General features: G+C 34.9%; 1 protein-coding gene across 1 annotated transcript in view; it reads right to left on the minus strand.

Moving 5' to 3' along the window:
- Positions 1 to 20,115, minus strand: part of DCHS2 (dachsous cadherin-related 2) — a 309,593-nt gene that overhangs the window by 36,476 nt on the left and 253,002 nt on the right. Inside the window, exon 15 of the mRNA XM_057546964.1 lies at positions 1,901 to 2,014. Within this exon, the coding sequence (XP_057402947.1) occupies positions 1,901 to 2,014 (114 nt within the window). The remainder of the gene's footprint in view (positions 1 to 1,900; positions 2,015 to 20,115) is intronic.

A 20,115-nucleotide genomic window follows, 5' to 3' on the forward strand; every position in this document is an offset into this window, starting at 1 on the left:
GCAATGAAAATTAAAGAACCCAGCTACACACATTAACGTGGGTGATTCTAACTTGAATTTTAAAAACTTACTATCAATGGAATACATAGAGTATGAATCCATTTATGTAAATTTCAAAGCAAATCAATGCTTTTACTATATTCCTATTTGTAGGAATACATTTACTGTAAGTCACAATGGGATGATTATCCTTGAAGTCTGGGCATTAATCAGCCTGGGGCAGTGAAGAGAAAAGATGCAATCACAAAAGGACCCAAAGGGAGCATCAGTGATAATGGTAGTGTTCTATTTTATAGCCTTGGCAGCAGGTACATATCATTCTTTGCTATTCTTCCTTAATGTGTTCATAATGGCTTATGCACTACACATCATAGTAAAAATGTTGAGCAAAAAATCAAGCCATAGAGGAGTTCATTCAACATAATTCTATTATGATGTTTAAATCAAAGTAAAACTAAATAATGCATTTTTTAGGGATTCAAATGGGGTGGGAAAATTATAATGAAAAAAAAGCAGGGATCAATACCAAATTCAGATTACTGATTTGCCAATGACCTCTGGGGTGAAATAAGACAGATGTGAGAGGGAAAGGACACACAGGGGCTTCCTGAGGTTCTAGCAATGTCTCATCTCTGGAGATGGGTGGCAAAGACATGGGCTTTTATTTTACTACTGTCCATTAAAACAGTTGTATACCTCAACATATCATCTTGTAGCTATTTCACAATAAAATATTGAAATACATTTCAACTTAAATAAATGACTACTTAATTAAAAAATAAAGAGTTTTCTGTGGATGACCTCTTTGAACTAACCCTAGGCATATTTTATCTGCATTTTAATGAGAGACTATAGAAAATAAGGCCAAACCTGGGCCATGTTAGGTGTGTGATGGTGGAAGGATTTGGGTGACCTGGGAAAATGTGCATACTCTGATATTCACCTTCTTCCTCAACGTTCTAATCTCAGCTCCTTTCCCAGAACCCTCAGACACTGACTGCTAGAAACTTAAGGCTTGGTGGTGTTTGCAAATGGCCTTCTTGCCAACAGGCTTCCTGCATCACCCTTTAACCAAATGATAGGGTGAAGAGATGAAGACATCTTGCAAGCTACCTTAGAGAGGTTGCTGAGCAAAGGTTGCATGGACCAAAAAGTCGTAACGCTATCCTGGATGAGAAGGCTTTTGCTTAAGAAATGAGCCCTCTCAATTCTTCCCATGTGCACATAGCATGGATTAAATAAGGCGGTTGTATGGTAATATAGAAATTATTAAAAACATTCTTCTTGAGGTTGACAACGAAGCAGTAGATATATATCCACTACATAGTTGTTAGTTAAAAATGTATGTTCCAAATAATCAATTGGTATTCATTTAAAGCACAACAATGGTCTTATTAAAGCTAAATTTAATACATGCTGTATTTGGAAGTAATTTCTTTACCACCACATAGAAACCTTTCCATCCATCCTTTTTTGTTGCACTGTTGACATTAAGTGGCAAATCAGAAGAATCTCTGATGAAAATTTCCTAAGGCTACACATGTGTGCTTATTTTCAATTCAAACCCATTCTCACTGATCTCCCTACTACATCTCCAATTCTCCCAAATGGATAGGTAAATCATAAGTAGAAACCATGTTATCATCAAATAACAAGTAGGGTAGGATAGGTACTGTTTAATTTAGAAATGTGAATAGAATTCTTAAGGAGTACATATAAACAAATAGTTCTTGATTTCTCATCAGCCAGCATAAAAAACTCTTTGTTGTTTACCTTTTAAATTATTTACCTCTAACAATTTCTACCTTTCAAATTTTGAGTTTTCTTTGCAGAAGTATGTCTTATTAGTAACATTAAGTGGAGCAGAAAATAAAGCTATTCGAAGGTAGAGAAGGATTACCTGAGTTGGAGCACAAGGAAAAAACTCCATCTTCATTTCCACTAAAAATTGAATATTTAATGTTGTCCCGAACTGAGTCAGTAGCAAAAGCTTTTATAGTCACAATAGAAGTACCTGTAAAAATTAGGTAAAAAAAAAAGAACCTTAGGAAAAGAAAATTCAGGAAAAACAAGAGCAAACACTGAGTGGTTATTATTTGCCTACTATATTTTCACTTGTCATTCAGTCAATGATTATTTATTGAGTGTCTTCAAAAAGCCAATCCCCATGCTAGGTGTTGGGGATATAGCAACAAACAAGGTAGAAAAGATCTCTGTCTTCTTGATGGTTATTAACTGATGGAAGGAGATGAACAATAAGCCATTAAAGAAATACATAATCAAGGTAGATTTCAGATATGCTAAGTTCCCTGAAAAGAAATAAACAAGGTTATGTGATATAAAATATTTTTTCTGCCGGGAGGCGGATACCCCTTTGCAGAGGTCTCAGAGGAATGACATTCCAATTGAACTTTGAAGCATGAGAAGCCATAGAAAGAGTGGAAAAAAAGGATTCTAGGAGAAAGAAGAGCAGCACAGAGGCCCTGGGCTGGGAGAGGGCTTGGTTTGGTGAGGCACAGTGCGTAGGGGAAATGTGGATGGTGAAGACAGTGTCTAGGTGGGAGGGACTAGATTTTACTCTAAGTGCAATGGGAAGATATAGAAGCATTTAAAGGAAATGAGTAAAATCATCTGATTTACTTTAAAAAGGCATCAATCTCACTGCTGTCTGGACAACAAGGAGCTATAAGAAAGGAAAAGAAATACTGCAAGAGACCATGCAAGAGACAACAACCTAGGATAGTGAGGGGGGGGGATGAAAAGAGGGGACAAATTAAAGACATATGCTGACACATTTCCCTGAACATTGCATGGGATGTGGGAAAGGAGGTAACAAGGGTATAAATATAAGAAATCTTCCTTTAACCAGTTTACAGTAAACTTGTAGGTAAAAGCAACCCAACTAGAAAGTAACCAAGGTCTTAACTGCATGATACAGATTCATTCAAGAATTATTAAGCTAGGGCAGGGGCAGTAAAGAGGTAACTTCAAGGGAAAAACAGCAATTGATTTAGGGGTAGGAATTAGAGAAGAAAGAAGGAAGTCATGTCAGTTTCTAGGAAACAGACTGATTACCAGCATAAGAGAAGAATTAGCAAGGACTTACAGAGATAATAAGACAATTGGTATGATTAGAACTGCAATTTCACTGGGAGGATTTTCAAGAATCCATCTGGGCCCCAAGTTAGCACCTTGTCATCTTTGTTTATAATATCTTATGCCTTTTGCTGCTCACCCCTGCTTTGCTTCCTGTCTTGGTTGTCCATTTGTCTCCCTCCTATGACTGCCTGTCCTGTTTTATTTTTAAGTATTTTTATTTAATCAACTTTATTATGGTAAAACTTACAATAATATACACATAGTTTAAGTATATAGTTCTATATACTACACATGCCTATATACGACTATACACACCTGTAACAGCTATACACACCTGTGTAGCCACCATAACGATCAAGATGTAGAATATTTCTATCACTTCAAAAAGTTCTTTCAGACCCTTGGACAGTCTACATTTGTTTATCCATTACTTACATATGGGCATTTGGGTTGTTTTCAGTATGGGGCTTATGAATAAAGCTGCTATCAACATTCATGTAAAAGGGTTTGATGGCCACATGTCTTCATTCCTGAGGGGTAAACACCTACAGTAAGTCTATGTTGAACCTGTATACACTATTAACTGCCAAACTATTTTCCAAAGTGGCTGTACCATTTTATTTATTTATTTATTTATTTATTTATTTATTTATTTATTATTGATGTATAGTTGATTTATAATGTTGTGTTAGTTTCTGGTGTACAGCAAAGTGATTCACTTATACATATATATACATAATCTTTTTTCATATTCTTTTCCATTATGCTTTATCACAGGATATTGAATATAGTTCCCTGTGCTATACAGTAAGATCTTGTTTTTTACTGTGGTTGTACTACTTTACATTCCTGCTAGCAACATATGGGAATTCCAGTTGCTCTACATCCACTGGTATTGTCAGTCTTTTTAATTTTGGTCATCCTAGTGGATGTGTAGTGGTGTCTCACTGTGGATTTAATTTTGACCTCCCTAACGTCTGATAATGTTGAGCATCTTTTCATGTGCTTATTGGCCATTTCCAATCCCCTTTTTAGTTCATCTTTGTACTTTGCCTTCTTGTTCTCTATTTACCCACAACTTCTGATAATTTACTCATCCTGACCCTCTTGTCTTAGGCCTATAACTTATGGCATCTACTTTAGACTCCCACTCTGGCAATGACGCTGCCTCTCCTCTTAACTTTCATCCTGACCTATAGGATGCTGCCTACTGGCAAAGGCATGTTGCACTGAGTGGGAGAGATGGGAATGAGGTGGGTTCTGTAGGAAGCTCTCTGACTGCTGAGTATGTATCACTGGGGGCCTGATATAAGATGGCGTCAGCAAGGCACCAGAGGAAAAGTGAAAGGAAATAGGCGCCAGAGATGTACATATCAGAGCTCATTAGCTCAGACGCTTTTTGGTAAAAGCAAGAAGTATGGACATATGTAGGAGCTAGATGGGTGGAGGAGGCCAGAGATTGCCTGATGAGACTAAGGCACTCAGCTTTAACTTATTACTGCCAGCAGGGAAAGCAGGCTTCAGGATACTGGGGATTCTGGTCTTTTCAAGAGAAGGTCAAAAATTGATATTTATTTTCATGTGAAATCTCCCAATTCCCAAATGTCAGAAAATATTTAACTTAGGGAGAAAAATAAGCCACCACCTGGGTTGAACAAAATATTGCTGTGGCTTGACTACAGTCCTGTGTCTGGCCATTTGCCATTTCTGATAGAGAAGATGAATTTCTCCTTTTTTGTTACCAGCCCTTCTAGCTCTTAGATGGTGGTACTTATTTGTCACTCATGAACTTGTTCAGAACACACTTGAAGACTGATCTTACCTCTCTGCTAAAATTGAACTAAATTCCATGAGAGCAGAAGAGCTTTTCTATATATTTGTATTCTATATATTTCTATAAATCTAGATTAGTTTTGCCTCTAAAGTTTCATGTACTTGCAAATCGTACAGTAACTGTCTTCTTTGCCTTAGCACACATTTTTGAGAATCAAGTGTGTTGTTGTGTGTATCAAATGTTTGCTGCTTTATATGTTTCAAATGAAGAAACAAGATAAAACCCCAGAAAAACAATGAACTGAAGTGGCGATAAGCAATCTACCTGATAAAGAGTTCAAGATAAAAATCATAAAGATGCTCAAAGAACTTGGGAGAAAAATGGATGAACACAGAAGTTTAACAAAGAGTTTGAAATTTTAAAAAAGAACCAAAAGGAGATGAATACAATAACTGAAATTAAAAATTCACTGGAAAAAAAATTCACTAGAATAAATCAACAGTAGATTAGATGATACAGAGGAATAGATCACTGACCTGGAAGACAGAGTATCAGAAATCCCTCAAGTTGAACTGAAAAAAAAAAAAAAAAAGGATAAAAAAATGAAGATAGTTTGAGACCTCTGGGACAACATCAATATTAACATTCACATTATAGGGGTCCCAGAAGAAAAGAGAGAAAGAAAGGACATATTTGAAGACAAAAAAAACTGAAGTTGTCCTTAACCTGGGAAAGGAAACACACCTCCAGGTCCAGGAAGCACAGAGAGTCCCAAACAGGATCAACACTAAAGAGACAACACTAAGATACATTGTGATTAAAATGTCAAAAATTAAAGATAAAGAGAGAATATTAAAAGCAGCAAGGGAAAATCAATAAGTTACATACCATGGAATCCCATAAGGCTATCAGCTGACTTTTCAGCAGAAGCTCTGTAGGCCAGAAGGGAGTGGCATGATATAGTTAAAATGATGAAAGAGAAAGACTTACAACCAAGAACACTCTACTCAGCAGTCTCATTCAGACTTGAAGGAAAGATCAAACGTTTTACAGATGAGGAAAAGCTAAAAGAGTTCAGCACCAGGAATCCAACCTTCTAAGATATGGTAAAGGCACTTCTCTAAGCAGAAAAGAAAAGGCCACAACTAGAAATATGAAAGTTAAAAAAGGAAAAATTTCACTGGTAAAGGCAAATATAAGTAAAGGTAGTAGATCAACCCCTTATAAAGCTAGTATGGAGGCTAAAAGACAAAAGTAGTCAAATCATCTACATCCACAATAAGTAGTTAAGGGATACACAAAACAGAAAGATGTAAAATATGATGTCAAAAACAGTAAATGTTGTGGAGTCAAAATGTAGGGTTGTTAAAATGTATTCAAACTAAGAGTTCAGCAACTTAAAATAAATAAATATATATATATATGTGTGTGTGTGTGTGTGTGTGTGTGTGTGTGTGTGATTTATATACATAGCTATATATAAACCACAAACCAAAAATCTGTAACAGATACAACACAAAACAGAGAAAGGAATCCAAATATAACACTAAGACAGTCATCACAAGGGCAGAGAGCAAAAAGAAAAAAGGAACAGAAAGAACTACAAAAACAACCCCCAAACAATTAACAAAATGGCAATAAGACATACCAATCAATGATTACTTTAAATGTAAATGGACTAAATGCTCCAATCAAAGACATAGAGTGGCTGAATGAATATAAAAGAAGACCCAAATATATTCTGCCTACAAGAGACCTGCTTCAATCTAAAGACACACATAGATTGAAAGTAAGGGTATGGAAAAAAGTATTACATGCAAATGAAAATGAAATGAAAGCCAGGGTAGCAGTACTTTATATCAGACAAAATAGGTTTTAAAACAAAAACAGTAATAAGAGACAAAGAGGGACATTACAGAATGATAAAATGATTATTCCAAGAAGATATAACAGTTGTAAATATATATGCACCTAAAATAGGAGCACCTAAATATGTAAAGAAAATATTAACAGACATAAAAGGAGTAATTGACAGTAATACAATAATAGTAGCAGACTTTAACACCCCATTTACCTCAATAGAGAGACCATCCAGACAGAAAATCAACAAGGATATATCAGCCTTAAGCAACACATTAGACCAGGTAGACTTAATAGATATGTATAGAACATTCCACACCAAAGCAGCAGAATACACATTATTTTCAAGTGCTCATAAATAGATGAATGGATAGAGAAGATGTGGTATATATGTGCAATGGAATATTGCTCAGCCTTAAAAAGAAGGAAATCTTGCCAGTTGTGACAATATGGATAGAAATAAGTCAGGCAGAGAAAGACAAATATTATAGGATTTCACTTACATGTGGAATCTAAAAAATAAAACAAATGAACAAACATAACCAAACAGAAACTGAATCATAGATACATACAAAGAACAAACAGGTGGTTGCCAGAAGGGAGGAGAGAAATAGGTAAGGGAGATTACAAGGTACAAATTTCAGATACAAAATAAATGAGTCATGAGTTTGAAATGTACAGTGTGGGGAATATAGTCAATAATTATGTAATATCTTTGTATGGTGACAGATGACAACTAGAATTATAATGGTGATAATTTTGAAATGTATAGATATATCTAATTGCTGTGTCACGTACCAGGAACTAACATACTATCGTAGGTCAATTATACTTCAAAAACGAACAAACAAACTCACATAAGAAAGACCAGACTTGCGGTTACCAGAGGCAGGGTCATGGTGGCTAGGGGAATTGGATGAAGGTGGTCAGCAGGTACAAACTTCCAGTCACAGGATAAATAATTACTAAGAATGGGATGTACAGCAGGTTAAATAGAATTAACACTGCTCTATGTTACATATAAAAGTTGTTAGGAGAGTAAATGCTAAGAGTTCTCATCACAAGGAGAAAATATTTTTCTATTTCTTTAGTTTTATATCTATATGAGATGACAAATGTTCACTAAACTTATTGTAGTAATCATTTCATAATGTATCTAAGTCAAATCATGATGCTGTACACCTTAAACTTATACAGTGTTGTATGTTAATTATAACTCAATAAAACTGGAAGAAAAATATTGTTCCTTTGTACACCTATTAAGTAGGTGCTTAATAAGTATGGAAAGACGGGAGGTAATAGAGGAGACAGAGAGAGGAAGTAAGGAAAAGAGGTGATAACTGAAGTGTTACAGGCTGGGAGATTAGAAAAATGCTTCTCTGCCTTCAGGACCGTACTAAAACAACAGCAACTATTTTTTTTTTTAATTATTCAATGTAAGAACACCACTTCTGATAGTGGGATTTGCAGTAGTTTAAAAAAATAGCACCTATTCAAGATCTCTACTGGGTTTCCTCATTGAATCCTACTGTGGAGGGCATAGGAACAAGCTTGAAACCCATCCTGATACAGTCCATAGTAAAGACAATCCCTAAATGAAGTCATATTGACATATTGTTTTTCCAGATAGGTAAAAGGTTTTCACTAAAAAGAAAAGAAGAAAGAAAAGGCCTTGGAACAGACAATACTTTCCCCAAGAGCCTTTTCAACACTTAACACTCAAAGAAAAATGCAACGATCACCATAAATATTAAAGGAAACAAGTATGTGATACTGTCCACAAAACTGAAAATTCAGTGAAAAAGGCATAAAACAATATCCATAATGGAGAAAGAACAGGAAAACCAAAATTGGATGTGTTACTCTGTTTTAAAACATTATGTTTAAAATAAACTGTGACAAAGTTTAAAAATCATTTATCAGAGTTTCCAAATGATTATTCTTATCAAGCCAGTTATGAAGTCATTCAGTCACAAAATAAAGGATTTTAATCAATCCTTTTCAGTCAAGTTACTACATATGTTGAGAATCTCAAATTGCATTATAATCTGATGTTCATTTTGTTACATTTCAGGAGACCTTGTTAATATAAAAATGTCTTACATTTTTCGTAGGAATATGCCTTCACAGTAGTGCAGTACATTTTATCTTCAGTGCTAAATCACAATTCTGTGCTTCCTGATACAATTTATTTTTTAAACACAGGAAATTTTATTTCAACTGGCTTGTCACATATTCTTAAGAATGGCAGTAAGAAGAGAAACAGCCACAAGGGCAAGATGTACGGTCTTGCTGATGGTCTTTTCCTCACGGGTTGGAATGCTTATTACATACCCAATCACAAAAGAAAACATGGAGATTGCTTGTATGCAAAAGAACAAAGATGAGTACAGAATTGCAAATAAGAATCACATATGGCCTCTCTCATGAAAGGAAAAATCCTATTTTTATTGCAAATAAAATGTTCATAATATCAAATGGAACAGTATCACACAAAAAATATCATTCAATGAACATACTACAAATTAGATGCTGAAGTCAGCAAAGAGATTAAATCTGAGATTGCCTGAGAAAATAGGAAATAACTAAAGGGTCTGGAATTCTTCTAGGTCTTGCCTTATTGTACACATATTAAGTAAAAGTCTGTCTCTGGGCATCTGGATAAAACATACAATTACTGTTCATTTCACATCAAGGTAAAAATGGTAAAACATAAAAACCAATACTGAACCTTCCAACAAACAAAAGCCCAGGTCCAGATGGCTTCACAGGCGAATTCTATCAAACATTTAGAGAAGAGCTAACACCTATCCTTCTCAAACTCTTCCAAAACACAGCAGAGAGAGGAACACTCCAAAACTCATTCTACAAGACCACCATCACCCTGATAGCAAAACCAGACAAAGATGTCACAAAGAAAGAAAACTACAGGCCAGTACCACAGATGAACATAGATGCAAAAATCCTCAACAAAATACTAGCAAACAGAATCCAACAGCACATTAAAAGGATCATACACCATGATCAAGTGGGGTTTATCTCAAGAATTCAAGGATTCTTCAATATAGGCAAATCAATTAATGTGATACACCGTATTAACAACTTGAAGGAGAAAAAACATATAATCATCTCAATAGATGCAGAAAAAGCTTTCTACAAAATTCAACACCCATTTATGATAAAAAACCCTCCAGGAAGTAGGCATACAGTGAACTTACCTCAACATAATAAAGGCCATATATGGCAAACCCACATCCAACATCGTCCTCAATGGTGAAAAACTGAAACCATTTCCACTAAGATCAGGAACAAGACAAGGTGGCCCACTCTCACCACTATTATTCAACATAGTTAGGAAAGTTTTAGCCACAGCAATTAGAGAAGAAAAAGAAATAAAAGGAATCCAAATCAGAAAAGAAGAAGTAAAACTGTCACTGTTTGCAGATGAGATGATAGTATACATAGAGAATCCTAAAGACGCTACCAGAGAACAACTAGAGCCAATCAATGAATTTGGTAAAGTAGCAGGATACAAAATTAATGCACAGAAATCTCTTGCATTCCTATACACTAATGATGAAAAATCTGAAAGAGAAATTAAGGAAACATTCGCATTTACCATTGCAACATAAAGAATAAAATACCTAGGACTGGGCTTCCCTGGTGGCGCAGTGGTTGAGAATCTGCCTGCCAATGCAGGGGACACGGGTTCGAGCCCTGGTCTGGGAAGATCCCACATGCCGCAGAGCAACTAGGCCCGTGAGCTACAACTACTGAGCCTGTGCGTCTGGAGCCTGTGCTCTGCAACGAGAGAGGCCGCGACAGTGAGAGGCCCGCACACCGTGATGAGGAGTGGCCCCCACTTGCCACAACTAGAGAGAGCCCTCGCACAGAAACGAAGACCCAACACAGCCAAAAATAAATAAATATTAAAAAAAAAAAAGAAAACTAGGACTAAACCTACCTAAGGAGACAAAAGACCTGTATGCAGAAAATTATAAGACACTGATGAAAGAAATTAAAGATGATACAAACAGATGGAGAGATATACCATGTTCTTGGATTGGAAGAATCAAAATTGTGAAAATGACTCTACTACCCAAAGCAATCTACAGATTCAATGCAATCCTTATCAAACGACCACTGGCATTTTTCACAGAACTAGAACAAAAAAATTTCACAATTTGTATGGAAACACAAAAGACCCCACATAGCCAAAGCAATCTTGAGAAAGAAAAACGGAGCTGGAGAAATCAAGTTCCCGCACTTCAGACTACACTACAAACCTACAGTAATCAAAACACTATGGTACTGGTACAAAAACAGAAATATAGATCAATGGAATAGGATAGAAAGGCCAGAGATAAATCCACGCACATATGGTCACCTTATATTTGATAAAGGGGGAAAGAATATACAATGGAGAAAAGACAGCTTCCTCAATAAGTAGTGCTGGGAAAACTGGACAGCTACATGTAAAAGAATGAAATTAGAACACTCCCTAACACCATACTGAAAAATATACTCAAAATGGATTAAAGACCTAAATGTAAGGCCAGACACTATAAATCTCTTAGAGGAAAACATAGGCAGAACACTCTATGACATAAATGACAGCAAGATCCTTTTTGACCCACCTCCTAGATAAATGGAAATAAAAACAAAAATAAACAAATGGGACCTAATGAAACTTAAAAGCTTTTGCACAGCAAAGGAAACCATAAACAAGATGAAAAGACAACCCTCAGAATGGGAGAAAATATTTGCCAATGAAGCAACTGACACAGGATTTATCTCCACAATTTACAAGCAGCTCATGCAGCTCAATATCAAAAAAAAAAAAAACCCAATCCAAAAATGGGCAGAAGACCTAAATAGACATTTCTCTAAAGAAGATATACAGATTGCCAACAAACACATGAAAGAATGCTCAACATCACTAATCATTAGAGAAATGCAAATCAAAACTACAATGATGTATCACCTCACGCCAGTCAGAATGGCCATCAACAAAAAATCTACAAACAATAAATGCTGGAGAGGGTGTGGAGAAAAGGGAATCTTCTTGCACTGTTGGTGGGAACGTAAGTTGATACAGCCACTATGGAGAACAGTATGACGGTTCCTTAAAAAACTAAAAATAGAGCTACCATACGACCCAGCAATCCCACTACTGGGCATATACCCTATGTAGACCTTAATTCAAAAAGAGTCATGCACCCGAATGTTCATTGCAGCACTATTTACAATAGCCAGGTCATGGAAGCAACCTAAATGCCCATCAACAGACGAATGGATAAAGAAGTTGTGGTACATATATACAATGGAATATTACTCAGCCATAAAAAGGAACGAAATTGAGTCATTTGTTGAGACGTGGATGGATCTAGAGACTGTCATACAGAGTGAAGTAAGTCAGAAAGAGAAAAACAAATATCGTATATTAACGCATGTATGTGGAACCTAGAAAAATGTTACAGATGAGCTGGTTTGCAGGGCAGAAGTTGAGACACAGATGTAGAGAATGGACATATGGACACCAAGGGGGGAAAACTGCAGTGAGCTGGGGATGGTGGTGTGCTGAATTGGGCGATTGGGATTGACATGTATACACTGATGTATATAAAATTGATGCCTAATAAGAACATGCAGTATAAAAACAAACAAACAAACAAAACAACTAATACTAAACTTTCATTGGGTTATTTGTATGGAAATATGTTAATATAAATGTTTCAGACATTACATGAAATTTCTAAAAATCTTATATGTTCTGGTATAATGTTATAAGTCATAATCCTAGTTATTACTTTAAAATGTATATCTCAGAAATAACTAATTTTCTTGTCAACTGCATTTATTATGAACTTTCATCAAATCTTTAACTGTGGTCATTTTTAAGTCTTTTGTCATTTACAGACAGTTCTGGGTGTACTCTGATGCTTTTGCAAATATGTTCCTATAAAAGGGTTTCATCTTCAAGAAATTCATGGAAAGGACTCTGACAAATACAGGTTTCTGGTAACTGACTGTACTGCTGAACTGAATGAATAAGCATTTTCAGAACTCTAATGAAAAACTGATGAACTCATAAAAGTGCTAACAAAAGATCAAGATGAAAAAAAAATTAATTACATGGGACTGAGTGAACTGATGATGATGAGTATAATTTTTGTGACTTTCTGTCTGAATTAAAAAAAAAAAATCCCACAAGGACTCAGAGGCAAAGAACATACAAATCAATTTTCACTGCAAAGTAAAGGAGCTGTTACAGTGGAGGATTACTGGACTGAATGTCAATATTATGACATAGTATGAGTGTGCTTCATGTTTGGTAATTGCAATCATTGTTGCTTTTGTTGTGGTCATCCATGTACAATGCTTGGTGTCAGTCTATTTATCTCTTGTAAAAATAAAATACAGTGTGTGTGTGTGTAAAAAAAAAAAAAACTAATCATAATCAACAGGCTATGTCTAAGACAGTTACCAGTAACTTAACGACACTTCATTATCTTTAATCATCCAGAAATAAATTATGTTCATTAGACTGTACACACTAAGGCAACTCTAGGGTTGAAACAAAACAGGAAAAAAAGGTTTCAAATTAACCTTACCATAATTTAAAAATATAGAGGGTATGCACCCTTTTTTTCTTTTCTACCAGGCAATCCGATAAAAATCTTTCAGATATCTCTGATTGTAATGGTTAAATTGTCTGTAAGAAAATGTATGTGAAAATATAACGACCTTTTTTAAAGACAGGAAAAAAAAAGAGTCTTGTAACACAGTGTTCATTGCAGCTCTATTTACAATAGCCAGGACATGGAAGCAACCTAAGTGTCCATCAACAGATGAATGGATAAAGAAGATGTGGCACATATATACAATGGAATATTACTCAGCTTTAAAAAGAAACGAAATTGAGTTATTTGTAGTGAGGTGGATGGACCTAGAGTCTGTCATACAGAGTGAAGTAAGTCAGAAAGAGAAAAACAAATACCATATGCTAACACATATATATGGAATCTAAAAAAAGAAAAAAAAATGGTGCTGAAGAACATAGGGGCAGGACAGGAATAAAGACACAGATTTAGAGAATGGACTTGAGGACATGGGGAAGGGGAAGGGTAAGCTGGGTGAAGTGAGAGAGTGGCATGGATGTATATGTACTACCAAATGTAAATAAATAGCTAGTGGGAAGCAGCCACATAGAACACGGAGATCAGCTTGGTGCTTTGTGTCCACCTAGAGGGGTGGGATAGGGAGGGTGGGATGGAGATGCAAGAGGGAGGAGATATGGGGATATATGTATATGTATAGCTGATTAAGCAGAAGCTAACACACCATTGTAAAGCAATTATACTCCAATAAAGATGTTAAAAACAAAAAAACAACAATACTGTACCTTCAATTTCCATGAGGTAAGTGAAACATATAGAAGCATTTACCTTTTACATTTTCAGGCTTTTATGAATTTCATTTTAAGTCTAACATTGCATAAAAAAAGTATAACACATTTAATGTTCTTGTTCTTTTCTTCTTTACAAAAATACTGTTAAAACACCACCACCACCTACAGCAACAGTGAACTATTCATTTAAAGGCAGAATTATAAAACAATAAATGCAGTGGGAGTATAAAAATCATTATTTGTGGATATATTTAGGTAAAATAATTTTGAGAACCTTTTATTTAGAGTTGTCCCTGAGTAAATAATTCTAGAGTTATACTTTTGTTATTTCTAAGCAATGCAAGCAGTTTCTTATAGATGACTGACTTGAGAAAGATTTTTTTAAACATTTGGATGATTTTTGAAATATCTATTATATCTTAAATGTCCAGCCACTGAAACACTTCAACATATTTCAATCATTTAAGAAAAGAAAGTTGGGAGTCACGTCAGCAAGATGACTGAATAGAAAACCTTAGATCTAGTCTCTCATAGAGATATAGTCTAACAACAACAGTAGATGGTCCAAAAAGTCTTTATGAAAACTGTAGGCCAAAAGGGAGTGGGATGATTTATTCAAAGTGCTGAAAGAAAAAATTGTCACCAAGAATATTATATCTAACAAAACTGTCCTTCAAAAATGAAGAAGAAATAAAGACCTCCAATAAATAAAAGGTCAGAGTGTTCATCACCACTAGATCTGTCTCAGAAGAAATGCTGGAGGAAGTCCTTCAAGTTGAAATAAAAGGACTCTAGATAGCAATGTGAAAGCAAACAAAAATACAAAGTTCTTTGGTTAAGGTAAATCTACAGACAAATACCAAATCCTGTAACACTGTAATGGTGGTACATAAATCACTTTTAATTATGGTATAAAATTTAAAAGATAAAAGCATTAAATATAACTTTAAGTATAAAACTATGTTAATGGACCAATATATAAAAAGATGTAACTTGTGAAATTGATGTCATAAAGTGGGAGAGAGAAGTAAAGGAGAAGAGTTTTTGTATGTGATTAAAGTTAAGTTGTTATCAATTTAAAGTGGATTGCTAAAACTAGAAGATGTTTTATGTAATCCCCATGGTAACCACAAAGAAAACACCTATAGAAGAAACACAAAAGGAAATAAGAAGGAACTCAAAGCTCGACACTTCAAAAAACCAGTGAAATACAAAGGAAGGCAGCAAGAGAAGAAAAGAGGGACAAAATAACTACAAAACATACAGAAAACAATTTTAAAATGTCAATACTACATCCCTCCTGATCATAATTACTTTAAACATAAATGGATAAAAGTCCCCAATTAAAAAACTCAGCGGCTGAATGGATTAAAAATAACCTACAAACTCCAACTACCTACTGTCTAGAAGATACTCATTTTTAGGTATAAGGACACCCATAGGCTGAAAGTGAAAGGATGGAGAAAGATATTCCATGCAAATGGTACCCTGAAGACAATAGGGATGGCTGTACTTATATCAAACAAAATAGAGTTCAAGTCAAAGACTGTCATGAGACAAAGAAGGACATTATATAAAGAAAGGTCTATTCACCAAGAAGATGTTCACCAAGGTCTGTTCACCAAGAAGAAGCAATTATAAGTATACATGCACCTAACAGTAGAGCACCCGAACATATGAAGCAAACTCTGACAGAATTGAAGGGAGAAATAGATAGTAACACAATAATAGTAGGATATTTCAATTCCCCACTTTCAATAATGGATATATCAACCAAACAAAAGATCAATAAGGAAGCAGAGGACTTGAACAACATTATAGACTAACTAGACCTAAGAGACATACACAGAAGACCTAACCCAACAATAGCAGAATACACATTCTCATGTGTATTAAACATTCCCAAGTGTATCCTCAAGAGCATATGGAACATTCTCCAGGGCAGATCACATGTTAGGCCACAGAATCTGGACAAATTTAAGAAGATTATACCAACTATCTTTTCTGACTATGATGGAACGAAACTAGAAATAAACAACAAAGAAAAACTAGAAAATTTACAAATACATGGAAATTAAATAACATGCTCTTTAACAACTAACAGGTCAAAGAAGAAATCTAAAGGAAAATTAGATAATATCTTGAGACAACTGAAACAAAAACACAACATATCAAAACATGAGATGCAGCAAAAGCAGTACTAAGAGGGAATTTTATAGCAGTAACTGCCTACATTAAAAAAGAAGAAAGATTGCAAATCAACAACATAGCTTTATACCTCAAGGATCTAGAAAAAGAGGAACAAACTGAAAGCAAAGGAAGGAATAAAAAAATAAAGATTAGAGTAGAAATAAATAAAATAGTATAAAAACAATTAAAAATCAATAAAACTGTTTTTTTTTGAAAAAGGTCAGTAAAATTGACAATGCCTTAGCTAGAAAAGAAAAAAGAAGTGAGAAGCCTCAAATAAGAAAAATCAGAAATGAAAGGGGACACTTTACAACTGATGCCATAGAAATAAAAATATCATAAGAGACTACTATGAACAATTATACACCAACAAATTAGATAACCTAGAAGAAATGGATACATTTATAGAAACATACACCCTACCAAAATCAAATCATGAAGAAAGAACAAATCTGAACAGATCTGTAACTAGTTAGGAGATTGAATCAGTAATCAAAAGCCTCCCGATAAAGAGGAACAGATGGCTTCACTGGTGAATTCTACCAAACACATAAAGAAGAATTAACATCAGTTCTTCTCAAACTCTTCCAAAAAATTTAAAGAGGATAGAACACTTCCAAACTTATTTTATGAGGTCAGCATTACTCTGATACCAAAACCAGACAGAGACACTGCAAGAAAAGAAAACTACAGACCAATAGCCCTGGTGAATATAGATACAAAGATCCTCAACAAAGTATTAGCAAACTGAATTCAACAGCATATTAAAATGATCAGGTGCCATAACCAATTGAGACTTATCCCTGGGATGCAATCATTGTTCAACATATGAAAATCAATCACTGTGATACACCACATTAACAGAACAAAGGATAAGAAATCACAATACATGCAGAAAAAGTATTTGGCAAAATTCAACAATCTCTCAGGATAAACACACTCAATAAACTAGAGGTATTATAAGGAAATTACCACAAAATAATAAAGGCCATATATAAAAAATTCCACAGATAACAAACATCCTGCTCAATGGTGAAAAACAGAAAGCTTCTTTACTAAGCTCAGGAACAAGGCAATGATGTCCACTCTTGCCACTTCTATGTGATATAGTACTGGAAATCCTAGTCAGGGAAGTTAAGTTTTGAAATTAAAGGCATCCAAATCGAAAAAGAAGTAAAATTATCTCTGTTCTCATGACACGGTGACATGATCTTATATGTAGAAAACCTTATCCATTCCACAAAAAATCAGTCGCATTTCTATGCACTAACCATGTATAATCGAAAAAAGAAATTAGGGAAACAATTCCAATTAATAGCATCAAAACATAATTAGGAATAAACTTACCCAAGAAAGTGAAAGTCTTATACACTAAAAAGTACAAAACATTGTTAAAAGTAATGAAAGACGACCCAAATACATGGAAATACATTCTGTGTTCATGGAGTAGAAGACTTAATATTGTTAAAATGTCCATACTGCCCAAAACAATCTACAGAATCAATGCAATTCCTATCAAAATCCCAATGGCATTTTTTGCAGAGATAGAAAAAAAAACTTAAAATTCATATGAAATCTCAAAGTACTCTGGATAGCCAAAACAATCTTGAGAAAGAAAAGCAAAGCTGGAAGCCTCACATTCCTGAGTTCAAAACATATTACAAAGTTACAGGAATCAAAACAGTATGGTACTGACATACAGAGAGATATACAGACCAATGGAACAGAATAGAGATGCCACAAATAAGCTTTCACATATATTTTCAAATGATCTTTGACAAGGATGCCAAGGCTACACAATAGGGAAAGGATAGTCTATTTAACAAATGGTGTTAAGAAAACTGGATAACTGCAAAAGAAATGTATTTGAATATCTTACACCATACTTAAAAAATTAACTAAAAATGGATTTAAATCTCCTAGAGGAAAACATAGTGGTAAAACTTCATGACATTGGATTTGGCAATAATTTCTTGGATATGAGAGCAAAAGTACAGGCAACAAAAGCAAAAATAGATGAATAGGACTACATCAAATTAAAAAGCTTCTATGAAACAAAGGAAACAATCAACAGAGTGAAAAGGCAATCTATGGAATGGGAGAAAATATTTGCAAATTATATATCTGATAAGGGGTTAATCTCCAAAATATATAAGGAACTCCTACAACTCAACAGAAAACAAAACCAATTGAAAAATGAACAAAGGACTTGTATAGACATTTTTTCAAAGAAGATATACAAATGGCCCACTGGTACATGAAAAGATGCTCAACATCACTAATCACCAAGGAAATACAAATCAAAACCACAGTGAGATGTCACCTCACACCAGTTAGAATACCTGCTATCAAAAAAACAAACAAACAAACAAACAAAAAAAGAAAATAACGTGTCAATAAAGGTAAGGAGAAACTGGAACCCTTGTACACTGTTGGTGGGAATGTAAAATGGTATAGCCACTATGAAACACAGTGTGGATGATCCTCTAAAAATTAAACTTAGAACTACCATATGGTCCAGCAATCCTACTTCTGGGTATATATCCAAATAACTGAAAACAGGATCTTAAAGACTTATCTGGGGCTTCCCTGGTGGCGCAGTGGTTGAGAATCTGCCTGCCAATGCAGGGGACGCGGGTTCGAGCCCTGGTCTGGGAAGATCCCACATGCCGCGGAGCGACTAAGCCCGTGAGCCACAGTTGCTGAGCCTGCGCGTCTGGAGCCTGTACTCCACAACGGGAGAGGCCGCGATGGTGAGAGGCCCGCGCACCGCGATGAAGAGTGGCCCCCGCTTGCCGCAACTGGAGAAAGCCCTTACACAGAAACGAAGACCCAACACAGCCATAAATAAATAAATAAATAAATAAATAAATTAAAAAAAAAAAAAAAAAAAAAAAAAAAGACTTATCTGCACATCCATGTTCATTGTAACATTATTTACAATAGCCAAGAGGTAGAAACAACCTAAATGTCTTTAAGTTGCTAAATGGGTAAAGAAATGTGGTATAAACATGCAATGGTATAGTACTCAACCTTAAAAAAGAAGGAAATCCTGTCTTATGGCACAACATTGATGGACATTATTTGAATTAGCCAGCCACAAAAAGACAAATACTTCATGTCTCCACTTTTATAAAGTATCTAAAATAGTCAAACCCTTAGAAGCAAAAAGTAGAATGGTGCTTGCTTGGAGTGGAGGGAGAGGAAAGAGTTGTTCAATGAGTGTAGAGTTTCAGTTTTGAAAGATGAAAAAGTTGGAGAAATCCACTGCACAATGATATGCATACTGTTAACACTACTGTACTGTGCACTTAAAAATGGTAAATTTTATGTGTTTCTTACCACAGCCAAAAAAAAAAAAAAAAAAAAAAAAAGAAGAGTTGATTTTTTTCCTTCCCACCTTCTCATCATCAAGAAATGACTGAACATAGGGCTTTCCAAAAATTCTACCCCTGTGATGAGACAAAGCATGGAAAATGCTCAAAATGAGCAATTTCCCAAAATTTGTGAACAGATGAAAACTACGTTTTAAAATGTAAAAGGCATGCAATCTTGAACACATTTGTGTTTGTGAATACCTAAGGAAATAATAGAGGAAGTCATAAAAAGTGCTTCTTGACTTTTCATGTACTTTAGAAAAAGAAAGATGAGGAAGAAAACCAATATAGAATTAATACATGCAATGAGAAGTAAACAGTCTGAAATATATTTTTTAATGGGATTATGGATTTTAGTGGGCAACATTTTAAAAGGAGTGATTATCTGTAAATGGCTTCATTTA

The sequence above is a fragment of the Balaenoptera acutorostrata genome, chromosome 5, assembly GCF_949987535.1.
Source record: "Balaenoptera acutorostrata chromosome 5, mBalAcu1.1, whole genome shotgun sequence".
Lineage (NCBI taxonomy): Eukaryota > Metazoa > Chordata > Mammalia > Artiodactyla > Balaenopteridae > Balaenoptera > Balaenoptera acutorostrata.